This window comes from Dermacentor andersoni, chromosome 8 (genome assembly GCF_023375885.2).
Source record: "Dermacentor andersoni chromosome 8, qqDerAnde1_hic_scaffold, whole genome shotgun sequence".
Taxonomy (NCBI): domain Eukaryota; kingdom Metazoa; phylum Arthropoda; class Arachnida; order Ixodida; family Ixodidae; genus Dermacentor; species Dermacentor andersoni.
This window is the reverse complement of record NC_092821.1, coordinates 17974507-17986869: the sequence shown is the minus strand read 5'-3', so window position 1 is coordinate 17986869 and position 12363 is coordinate 17974507. Positions and strand designations below refer to the sequence as shown.

At 46.3% G+C, this 12363-nt stretch overlaps 1 protein-coding gene across 5 annotated transcripts in view; it reads left to right on the top strand.

Moving 5' to 3' along the window:
• LOC126526634 (uncharacterized) overlaps positions 1–12363 on the top strand; it is a 627639-nt gene that overhangs the window by 529671 nt on the left and 85605 nt on the right. The window contains exon 4 of one of the 5 annotated variants that reach the window (XM_072289590.1): positions 3673–6040. The exons of the other annotated variants lie outside the window; for them this stretch is intronic. Coding sequence (XP_072145691.1) covers positions 3673–4640 — 968 coding nt within the window. The 3' untranslated portion in view covers positions 4641–6040. Of the gene's footprint in view, positions 1–3672; positions 6041–12363 lie in introns of those variants that run through there. 5 annotated transcript variants of the gene reach the window in all.

The window sequence follows — 12363 nt, the reverse complement described above, 5'->3', positions numbered from 1 at the left end:
GATCCAGCTGTTGCACGGATCAAAATGAGCCAAATCCATTTGCCCAATAGGAGAGCGCTTTTGGCATGACGTCATTTAGCCATCGCTGCCTCCTTGTCAGTTCCCGCCAAGGAGTTGGTTCCCGCCTGACAGCTCAGAGTGTTTCGTTCGTGTTTTCGCGAGTTCTTCGCTTTTCTGATATCGTTGTTCATGGATTCGGATGGCAATGAAGAGATCGGCGAAAGATCTATCCCTAGACGTCGACGGCGAAGTGACAAAAAGCCGCATCACCACCGTAAAAGCAAGAATGCGCCGTTGCCAAAATGTAAACACGCGAAAAAGACTCTCAGGTGTGCGCTTGTGACAGAAGCATTCACTAAACGTTTCAAGGAGAAGTTTTACGAACTGTGTAGCGTGGAACAAAAGGCGTTCGTTTTGATGTACTGCACGCCAACAGCCGTAAAACGTAGGAGAGGAAAAGAAGCGGAACCTCGTCGGAGCCTTGCTGTTGTTTACAAGGTACGGATAGAAAATGGCCAAGAGATTCGTGTTTGTCGCGATATGTTTTGCGCAGTGCTTGATATTAGTCACAGCACAGTTACTCGCTATATAAAGCACAAGCATGAAAAAGGTGAAGTGAAAGCCGACAGTCGTGGAGGTGACCAGAAGATCAAGCGCTACGGTCGAAAGCGATCAGCTGTTGTGGGTTTCATTAAGCGACTTCGGGCAAGAGAGTCGCACTACAACCGGAAGAAGACAAAAAAGTTATACCTTCCAAGTGAGCTGAAGAGCATCCGAAACCTGTGGCAGATTTATCACCAACAAGCACCCGAAGATGTGAGGGTGAAGTATGGCTTCTTTCACCACATTTTTCGAGCGACGTTCAATCTTTCGTTCAGAACACCGAGGACAGACGTTTGCTCTGTGTGCCTGAAAAATGCGTATGAGATGAAAACTTGTGGAGATGTTACACAGAAGCAGCGTGTCATAACAGAGCAACGTGTACACAAGTTGAAGTATAAGGCTTTTTATTCCCTGCTGCGTGAGAAGAGGGAAGACTTGAAAACATTCTCATTTGATTGCCAACAAAATCAAGTGCTCCCCAAAGTTCCGGACCAGGAAGCCTACTACAGCCGCCAGCTCTATCAGTACCACCTCTGCGTGGTGGAAAACCAGGCAGATGGATCAATGCCCAAAGAGGCCATCCATTCCTACACATGGAGCGAAGATGAAAGCTCCAAAGGAAGCAACCAAGTAGCCAGTGCGGTACATAATACACTTCGAAGCGCTAACTTTGAAGGAATTAGAGAGGTGCGGTTAGTAGCCGATGGCTGTGCTGGACAAAACAAGAACAGTACTGTGCTTTGCATGCTTCTTTGGTGGCTCCAGAATGAGGCTCCAGCAGGTGTCTCAGTAGTTTCCCTTGTGTTTCCTGTCACAGGACACAGTTTTTTACCCCCAGACAGGGTATTTGGCAGAATTGAAAAAGATGTTAGACGACACGAAGAAATCCTGAATCCACAAAGCTACCAAAGGATTTTTTCAAATCACGGCACTGTGTTAGAGCTTGGAAAACATTGGCATGCGTACGACTGGAAGGCCTACTGCACGGCGGTGATGAAGTCGACATCCAGCTTGCCGTTCAAGATAACCGAAACGAAGGTCTTCTACATTCAAAGAAATGCAGCTGGTAGGAGTCCTCAAATTAGAGCAGAGCCTCACTATAAAGTTTCTGTGTCAAATTTCGTGTCAGTGCTAAAAAGGGGAAGGTCCCTTGCACAAGCACCCATAAGATGTGCACTGTACGCACACCACGTCAACGAAATGAAAGTCAGAGATGTGACCAGCCTTCTTGTGAAGCATTTCGGAAATTCCTGGCAAGACAATGAAGAGCTTGCGTACTTCGTTAGTGTCTTCAGGCGCGCCCAAGGAAATGATCCTGCGGAAGAATTAGAAGAGAGCTGCTTATGCTGCCAAGAAGACGCACCTGCTCTTCAAGTATAGTTCTATTGTTCTTGAAGCACAGCAAAGCCCTGCTGCCAATGTTATTATAGCTTTTCTGTCATTATTACATGATGCCATTCTGGAAAGCCAATTTTAATAAAGTTTTCATAACAATACCGCCTAAAATCCAGTGTTTCAATTCAATACGAGCCAAATCCAGAGTTCTCTCCCTAATATTGGGCATATCTGCCGCATAATTTTTCATTACTTGTGGTCGTAAACTTGCCCTAGCCGACATGTAAAGCATATCATATAATAGCTTTGCTAGCGTTGCATTTAGGTCCGGTAACAAATTTTTGCTTTTTTCTCAACTTTTGTTTACGTGGATTTGACCCACTTCGAAAAAAAACTCCTCATATATATATATATATATATATATATATATATATATATATATATATATATATATATATAATCTATATGTGGACACCCTCCCTGCAGCCGAAGGTTAAGTTGGGCAGAGTATGAAACTAGTGTGTGTGTCATTCCTTCAAAGCCACCAACGGTGCTTGGTATCTCCCTTTGCAAATACTACAATACCTTCACCTGCTAGTGTGTTAAAATCCACTGGGCTTTGCAACGGGAGCGTACTATTCCTTGTCGGTTCCAGCAATCATTTGCCGCTATTTTGTGATGGCAAAGCACAAGGAAGGAGCAGAGTGCACTGCAAAAGGAGTTGCCGTATTTTTGCAGCTCTGAGCCGCTCCAAACATTGTAAAAATTTTCTGTAAGGTCAGGATCGGGGTGTGAATTACTGAAATTTGGATTTGAAGTTTCGCTCCATGACAACACAGCCTGCGGTGCCACAAAGCCACACTTCAGGGGAAGGTTCTCGAGTACTCACACTTTCGCTATCTCCTTGGGAATCCCACCCTTTTTCCACCCCTGTGTGTTGAAGCTCCCTTCTCTCCTCCACTGTCGGTCATTTTCCTCCTCTGCGTGGGTTGCCATTTTGCATTTAACAGGTAATAGTGCACATGGTGCTAGCAGAGTTGAACTTGGGTCACGATAAGCTGTGATCAACGGCCCAGGTCCCATCTCGGGAAACAGTAAAGCAGTCATTGGCTTAAGATACGACATGGACAAGTAGTTAATCCCATAATGGATGCTGTTTTGTACACATCTGGGGGTTGTGTATGCAGTTATTTTCATGGGTTATACGCACATATTATTTTTTTTCTTTCTGGGCTGTTCTGAAAGAGGATGCGGGTTGGCAGGTTATATGGGAAAAACTGCAGCATTTCCTAGCCGGCTCCTTCAAATCTCAACTTAAGATAATGTTGCCAAAGTTCAGTGCGTGATCAAGAGGAAACTCACTGATGAAGTCTGGTATAAAACAAATTTGTTGTGCCAGTTTGTGCCTCCTAATTACTCTGTCTTGCGATGTGACAGGTTCAAGAGGTAGGGGCGGCGGAGTAGCTTTATTTATTCACAAAGGCATTGATTTTGTAGTGATACCGAGTCTTCCTGACACAGAGTCGATATGGTGCAAATTATACATAGGTGATCTTGTGGTGGCTACTGAGGAAATAAAAATAACCGTTAGGAGTTCTTTGTTTCATCGTACTTGAAATCACCCTGAAGATCTCCCAAATCAAATGAAAAAGATTGCTTGTCATTAAATTTAGCCTCTGTGTTCTTTTTTGCCATTTCTTATTAACTCTTATTTACTTTTTTTTGTTTGTGCAGCATCGAGGCCTTTAATTTCTGCATCAACTGCCAAATGTGACAACTCAAAGCAAGGATGCTTCCACCGATGTCAGCTATGTGACTATGAGACTGATGAACTATTTCTTCTGGAAGAACATGCCAGCGACCATACTGGCGAGAAACTGTTTCATTGCCCTTTATGCCCTCAGAGCTTTCCACAGAAGCAGAGACTGAAAACCCACCTGCTCACCCACACAATCAAGACGCCATTTCAGTGCACTTCATGCTTTCGGAGCTTCTCGGATAAGGCTCACCTGAAAGACCACTTGCGCATCCATGCGGACGAGAAACCGTTTCATTGCCTTTTATGCCCTCAGAGCTTCTCACGAAAGTATGACCTGAAAGTTCACCTGCGCACCCACACAGGCGAGAAGCCATATCAGTGCCCTTCATGCTCTCGGGGCTTCTCAAAAAAATATCACCTGAAAGCACACCTGGTGACTCACACAAACGAGAAGCCATATCAGTGCCCTTCATGCTCTCAGAGCTTCTCGCGAAAAACCTCCCTGAAAGAGCACCTGTGCAGCCACACAGGCGAGAAGCCATATCAGTGCCCTTCATGCTCTCGGGGCTTCTCACGAAAGGGCGACCTGAAAAAGCACCTCCTCACTCACTCAGGCGAGAAGCCATTTGAGTGCCCTTCATGCTCCCAGGCATTCTCACGAAAGTATGACCTGAAAGCGCACCTGGTGACTCACATAAGCGAGAAGCCATTTGACTGCCCTTCATGCTGTCAGAGCTTCTCACGAAAGAGCAACCTGAAAGTTCACCTGCGCACCCACACAGGCGAGAAGCCTTATCAGTGCCCTTCATGCTCTCGGAGCTTCTCATACTGGAGCACCTTCAGGAAACACATGAGGCGAGAAGCCATTTCAGTGCCCACTCTACCTTCAGAGATTCTCGTTCAGAAATGCCCTAAAGATACACCAGTGCATTCATACAGGTGACCGGCCATAAAGTTGCACCGTCTCCTCCAGGTCCTCATCACTTGAACAGTCATCAGAGAGCACAGCACCATGGTGCTGTAATGTAGGTCAACAATCTTGTTGAACTAGAGTCTTAGTTACAAAATATACATATGTGTAGTATGTTACGTAGTGTTCTACTGCATCAGGTAGCACAAGTGTCTCTACATACTCCTGAGAGCAAGCTTTAACTCGAGCCAAACTCCGATGCCGCCTATTCAAATCCATGTAAAATGCAGGAATGCTTTTCTGAATAACCAGTGGGTCGATTATAACGAAATTTGTTACAATTGGAGAGAAAAAGCTAAATTCTGGTGATTGCTGGAAGCATATTTTTGATTGAAGGCCTGAATGTTATAACAGGAATTTGCAAAGATGGTCCAGCATGAAAAAAATTGGAGCTAGAACTTCATAAATTTTTAGCTCTGTGCCTGGAATAGATATCATAGCTCGGTAAGCTGCATAAGCTAGATCTTTCAAAGCGGACAAATTTGATGTATGAATTCATTTCTTTTGTTAATTTCTTACACTATATACAGGGACCTTTCAAATGTCCTACTCACTTATTTATTTATTTATTTACAAACGCTGCTATCTCATTTAGAGACATAGCAGAAGTGGGTTACATAACTTATGAACACAAGAATGTCAACTAACATGGTTAGGCAGTTGTTTCCGAAATTGATTAGTCGGCAATAAACGCAGAGAACCAACTAAGTTATGCCATAATTCAACAGTGTGTGGAAAAAAAGAAAACTTAAGACCATCTATTATTGCAATGAAGGGAGCTATGTTTAATGGGTGAATACGTCGGCTTACTCGCACAGTAGGTGTGATTAGCAAGGTAGGCGCTTCATTGTTAGTCGATCCTTGCATGATTTTGTGCTGCAAGATTAGACGGTCACACGTGCAACGAAACGACAATGGGTCCAGTGATAAAGCGTGTGCGTGCGATGACGGTGAAGACATACGGTTGTAACTTTTTTCTGAGTGGATTCTAATTTGGAAATATCCTTTATGCGTTGAGGCGACCACACTACAGAAGCATACTCTAAAACAGGTCTAATTAGTGATTTATAGGCTGTAAGCTTGCACTCTTTAGTGCCTTGCTTTAAAGTTTGTTTTAGGCACCCTAATTTTTGCAGCGCTTTATAGCAGACTTTATTGATATGATTATGCCAACTAAGGGTTGGCATAACTAAGGTTAGGTTAGTTGTGAAAGTAAGTCCAAAGCATTTGTACTTGTTAACTTCGTTAATACTGTACCCTTGAGTGCTGTACGTGAATTTTAGGGGCTGTTTCTTGTTAGTAAAAGTCATTGCCACAGTTTTGCTGAAGGTAATGCTCATCTGTCATGTGTTACTCCAGTCTGAAAATGATGAAAATATTGACACGTGTACTTATATTTATCGGGCGACCACGTTTCGCCGTCTAACAAATCTTATCGCACAGCGCGGGACGCGCTTGCATGTATCCGAAGTTTCTGGAAAGTTATCGATGCTTCTATCCGCAGTCTGTTGTCGCGGAACCTTGTGTTATCTGATTTATTCGCCTGACGCGAATGGTGTAGAACTTTGTGGAAGGCACGCGGGTCCCAACGATTAGTCTGGAACATTCGACGATTCTGTATAAAAGCCGACGCGCTTGACCCGCTGATCAGATTTTCGACGATCGCCGACTGTGTTCGCCGCTTTCGTTGTGCTATAAGTGTAGCCTGTTTTGTGGGCACAGGTTCGCCCAATAAAATCTAGTTTTGCCTTTCGCAGTATCGCCACTGTGTTCTTAACGTCACCACCACGTGACATCTGGTGGAGGTGCTGGGTAAGGCAAAACTAGATTTTATTGGGAAACGCCGCAGGCCGACGCATTTCAAGAACTCAAACGACGCATGCAGTCGCCGCCCGTACTTGCGCACTTCGACGAGCACGCCGATACCGAAATCCACACTGACGCCAGTAGCCTAGGCCTCGGTGCCGTGCTAGTCCAGAGAAAAGATGGTCATGAACACGTGATAGCTTACGCTAGCCGGTCGTTGTCAAAAGCGGAAGGCAATTATTCTACGACTGAAAAGGAATGCCTCGCTATCATTTGGGCTACAGCAAAATTCCGCCCTTACCTCTATGGCAGGCCATTCAAAGTCGTCAGCGACCATCACGCGTTGTGTTGGTTAGCTAACTTAAAGGACCCTTCAGGACGGCTGGCCCGGTGGAGCCTCAGACTACAAGAATATGACGTCACGGTAATATACAAGTCCGGAAGAAAACACTCCGACGCCGACTGCTTATCACGTGCCCCCATCGATCCCCCGCCGCAAGACGACGAGGACGACGACGCCTTCCTTGGAATAATAAGCGCGGAAGACTTCACTAAACAGCAGCGAGCAGACCCGGAGTTAAAAGGCCTCGTCGAATACTTGGAAGGGAACACCGACGTTGTCCCTAGGGCATTTAAGCGCGGGTTGTCTTCGTTCACGCTACAAAACAACCTGCTAGTGAAGAAGAACTTCTCACCAGTCCGCGCCAGCTACCTTCTTGTTGTACCGTCAGCGCTGCGTCCAGAAGTACTGCACGCCCTACACGACGACCCAACCGCTGGGCACCTCGGATTCTCCTGGACGCTGTCGAGGATACAGGAAAGGTATTACTGGCCGCGTCTGACCGCCGACGTCGCTCGTTACGTCAAGACATGCCGAGACTGTCAGCGGCGCAAGACACCACCGACAAGGCCAGCAGGGTTACTACAGCTGATCGAACCTCCTCGTCGACCATTCCAGCAGATTGGGATGGATTTGTTGGGGCCGTTTCCGACGTCAACATCCGGGAATAAGTGGATCGTCGTGGCGACGGACTATCTCACCCGCTTTGCTGAAACTAAAGCTCTACCGAAAGGCAGCGCAGCCGAAGTGGCGAAATTTTTCGTCGAGAACATCCTGCTGCGACATGGTGCCCCAGAAATCCTCATCACCGACAGAGGAACGGCTTTTACAGCAGAGCTCACCCAAGCCATTCTGCAGTACAGCCAGACAAGTCACAGGAGGACAACTGCCTACCATCCGCAGACGAATGGTCTCACGGAGCACCTGAACAAGACCCTCGCCGACATGCTAGCAATGTACGTCGACGTCGAACACAAGACCTGGGATGCCGTCCAGCCGTACGTAACATTCGCTTACAACACGGCGGTGCAAGAAACAACACAGATCACGCCGTTTAAGCTGGTTTACGGCAGGAATCCGACGACGACGCTCGACGCCATGCTGCCGCACGTCACTGACGAGGAAAATCCTGACGTCGCTAGCTATCTCCAGCGCGCCGAAGAAGCCCGACAGCTCGCCCGCCTGCGGATCAAGAACAAGCAGAGGACCGACAGCCGACACTACAACCTCCGACGACGCTTTGTCGAGTACCAGCCCGGTGACCGTGTTTGGGTTTGGACCCCTATACGCCGACGAGGACTGAGCGAGAAGCTCTTGCGTCGCTATTTCGGACCGTACAAGATCATCCGATGTATTGGCGCACTGGACTATGAGGTCGTGCCAGACGGCATTTCGCTGTCACAGCGACGCCGCTCACGACCTGAAGTTGTCCACGTTGTGCGACTCAAGCCGTACCACCAGCGTTGACGAACTTTGAGACTTCGCGTAACTGACCTTTGGACTTGCTTTCTTTTCGTTGTTTTGTTAACTATGTTTAATAAGTGTCCTTTTGTGTTTCGCTCTTATACTTGTAGCATCGGGACGATGCTTTTTAAGAGGGGGGTATTGACACGTGTACTTATATTTATCGGGCGACCACGTTTCGCCGTCTTAACAAATCTTATCGCACAGCGCGGGACGCGCTTGCATGTATCCGAAGTTTCTGGAAAGTTATCGATGCTTCTATCCGCAGTCTGTTGTCGCGGAACCTTGTGTTATCTGATTTATTCGCCTGACGCGAATGGTGTAGAACTTTGTGGAAGGCACGCGGGTCCCAACGATTAGTCTGGAACATTCGACGATTCTGTATAAAAGCCGACGCGCTTGACCCGCTGATCAGATTTTCGACGATCGCCGACTGTGTTCGCCGCTTTCGTTGTGCTATAAGTGTAGCCTGTTTTGTGGGCACAGGTTCGCCCAATAAAATCTAGTTTTGCCTTTCGCAGTATCGCCACTGTGTTCTTAACGTCACCACCACGTGACAATATGTTGTTAAGCACTTCTTGATCACGAAGAGTACGAATGTTGGAATAGATCACGCAATCATCTGCGTAGAGATATTTTCACTTGTGTGTTTCTGGCTACTTCAATAATGTCATTAACATATATGATGAATAAGAGCGGCCCGAGAACTGAGCCCTGCAGCACCCCTGACAGGACCTGAGCTATAGAAGAGGTTTTGCAATTAAAAGTGACGGATTGGAGTCGGAGGTGCAGGTGATCGGATATCTAGTCAATTAGTTTATTACCAGGAAGGATTGCAGCAAGTTGTAGTAGTTTTCAATGGTTCCATTGTGGTGCCGTGCCAGGTGCCGAGAGAAAGATGGGTTCCGAGCGACAGTTACGAGAACAAGAAAAGGTTTTATATTCAGAAGTACATGGTTGAGTTTTATACACAGGGCTCTTAACTTTCAGAGCACACTACATGCTAGAGTGTGTATGTCCGAGCTTCTTCCTTCTCGCATCCGTCCCAGTCCACCTTTTATGCTGTTTATTTCCCTCTTTCCCTCGTCAAGGGATTTCACAGGACAATCACAAACGCCTTACCATTCACCACCTCCTGCTCCCAACATTGCACAATACGAGGCGGCTTCCACATGGCAAACTGAACCGGCCTTGATGCCTTTCCCGGTAGTTCTCGACAATGACCCTCTCATCAATCAGTGACCTCTGCGTGATGGTCAGGAGAGGGTGACATTGTTATCTTGAAGCGAGCTGTCATTTCTGGGTGCTCGAAAGCCAAAGATCTGGAACATGACTACCTGTCCGTAAGACTCATGATGCTGATTGAGCTTCCTTGAGTGAACAATGAGGTGGGATCAGCACCTGTGATTGCCGCATGTCTGCAGGTGAAGCATCCTTTGTTCTGACCGATCGTCAGGCACAACAGCAACAAGTTGGTGACCGTAAGGGTTGCCGAACAAGTTCTGCAGCTTTTGTTTAAGTGTATCTCAACTGGTGAGCTCGTCTGCGTTTGTCCTAAGCCATACTTGAGCTGTGCAATCCACCGAGGTAAAATACTATGTTGGCAAGCATGACAGTTGAGTCACACTGGTTATTGGTGCTGACGCGTTGGTACAGGCTGATGCAGTCATCGACGTCTTCCCCATCTTTCTCCAAGAATACGCCAAGATCACGTGGAGTGGAGAGTGCGATGTGCCTCGTTGGAGTAGCAGCAGGTGTCAGAGCCGGTTGAGTCGAGCTGTCATCTCCAGGAGCCGTGACGGAAGGCTCGATGTACCATCCACTGCGAGCCCCATGACGAGGACAGGGCATGTCTACCTCCACCAAATATGTTACATGGGAAGTCACAGGCAAAAAGCTACATACAAGTTTATTTACAAAATGAATACGCTGCACTTTGCCAGAAGACAACAGCCCATACTACTAGCCTCTAATTATTGTCGTCATCTTCACACTGCTGGCCTCTTCTTTATCGTAACTACTGGTCTGTAACAATATTGATGATTCTGAAAACTGGGAGTTCTGTCATCATGAAGGTTGTATCCAGTGGCCATGCAGGGACCCTTTTTCACCATTAACTGCTGTTTCAAAAAGGTGGGCTTTATGCACTAGAGCAAAACCCCCATGGTAGTGATAGCATCATGGTGGAAGCTGCTAACATAACCGAGCCCTGGGAGCACGTCACTGTTTCTAGCCTCTTTGTTGCTTTCTAGCCTCTCTATATTTAAAAAAGAAATCTGATAAGTGGTAATGGAAGCCCATCTGTATTCATGAATAAAAAATGCATGTTTACCTGCAGAAAATATGTTTGGTCACTTTATTGTCACTCTGAAAAAGTTGAGATAACTTTTCTGCAACATTCGTTAGTCTGAGATTTTAAATCTACAGTAAAAATATTCAACACTGAGGGTTCACATTTGGGGGAAAAATACTCTCGATGGTTTAAGAGGAAGATAATTGGTGGTGCATCGATTCTTTTGAGATGATTGGCAACTTTAATGTCATTAGCAGTCCGATAATTGGTGCACAATTGTTGATTGTATGTTAAGTAGTAATATGAAAAGTGCTCACACCTGGGACCCAATTTGGCGTCAAAGTGACTCAATAAAGAGCAGCACGTACTGAGTGCGGCTGCGAAACACCTGAACAAGGCGTAGGTGAGTGCCGAATTGGAACATATCTATTTCGGTGTATCTACTATTTTATTCTTATAAGCAGTTATGCAACCCATCTGTATCTGTATTGAAAAATAAACAATGCATACTTTTCTACAAAAAATATTAATTGCCACTTTATAGTCTCTCTGAAAAAAATGTGTTAACTTTTTTGCAATATAGGTCAGTCTGAAGATGTTAAACCTGCAATAAATAAGAACTTAACCCGGAGTGGTCACACTTGGAGAAAAAAAATAGGCCTTAATTGGGTTAAGATGAAGCAAATTGGTGGTGCATCCATTCTTTTGAGATGATTGGTGACCTTAATGTCATTAGCAATCTTATGATTGGCGCACAATTGTTGGTTATGGTAGCGGTAGGGGTAGTGTTGGTAGTGGTGTCAAAGAGTTTCATTCAATACTGGCACATGCACAATGACCCAACTTGGCATCAAAGTGAAGAGCAGCATGTACAGTCGACAACAGATTGAAATGGACCACGGCTTAGGCGGCTGGAGCAGCTGCAGGACCGCACCATGGCGCTGCTGTCGCCCGCTCATGATGAGAGTACCCAGAGTGATGTCAAACTTCGTCTCCGCATCCTTGTTTTCGCGCTGGTGCTTGTCATGCTTAATAAATTTCAAGTGCGGCGTTCGACCATTCTGCTACTGACGGTCGGGACGAAGGGACGCGGTAATGCCAGTAGTTTCGCCAGCAGTAGAATGCCAGTAGATTCGCGAGTAGTTCAGCACTTTGAATGAAGGGAAAATCAGACATCCACCCGTTGCACTTTGCGCTGTCGTGCAGTAGTGGATGGCCGCAAGTCATCAAAGCGCCGCAGTGTGAAGGAACCGGAACCCGATGTTTTTTTCCTTTTCTTCCTTTTTTTTTGTCAGCAATGTTCAGTTGCGGACACAATAAAATGGAGCATGGCTTCAGTTCAAGAACGCAGACCAGTGCCAACTAGTGAAAAGGGCAGCTGGTGTTGAGACGTCTGCTTTCGCATGTCCGTCCTTTTTAGCTTGCAGTTTCTCCAAGCCTTTATCATCACCTTAGCACTCTTTATTCATAGAGAACAGTGCGAGATGATGCCGCTGTTACTGCAATGTTTGATGCGCTGCTGGAATAGGTTGTCGGGGGCGCAATTGTTCTCCGTGCCCAGCTTGCGCTGCAGCTTACTGTTGGCACCTTAAAGGGACCCTCACCAGGCCCCATAGCAAATTTTTGTTATATGGTGGAAGTTATGTGTCCTCTAGGGAGCATTCTGCCGCAGAAAATTTTCAAATCGGCTCATTAATAGCTGAGATAGAAATATTTCAGTGCCACAAACCCATGATTTCTGCGGGCGGGCTTTACTGCCAAGCAAGACAGTCTCTCTACTCGCCCTGTCTAGC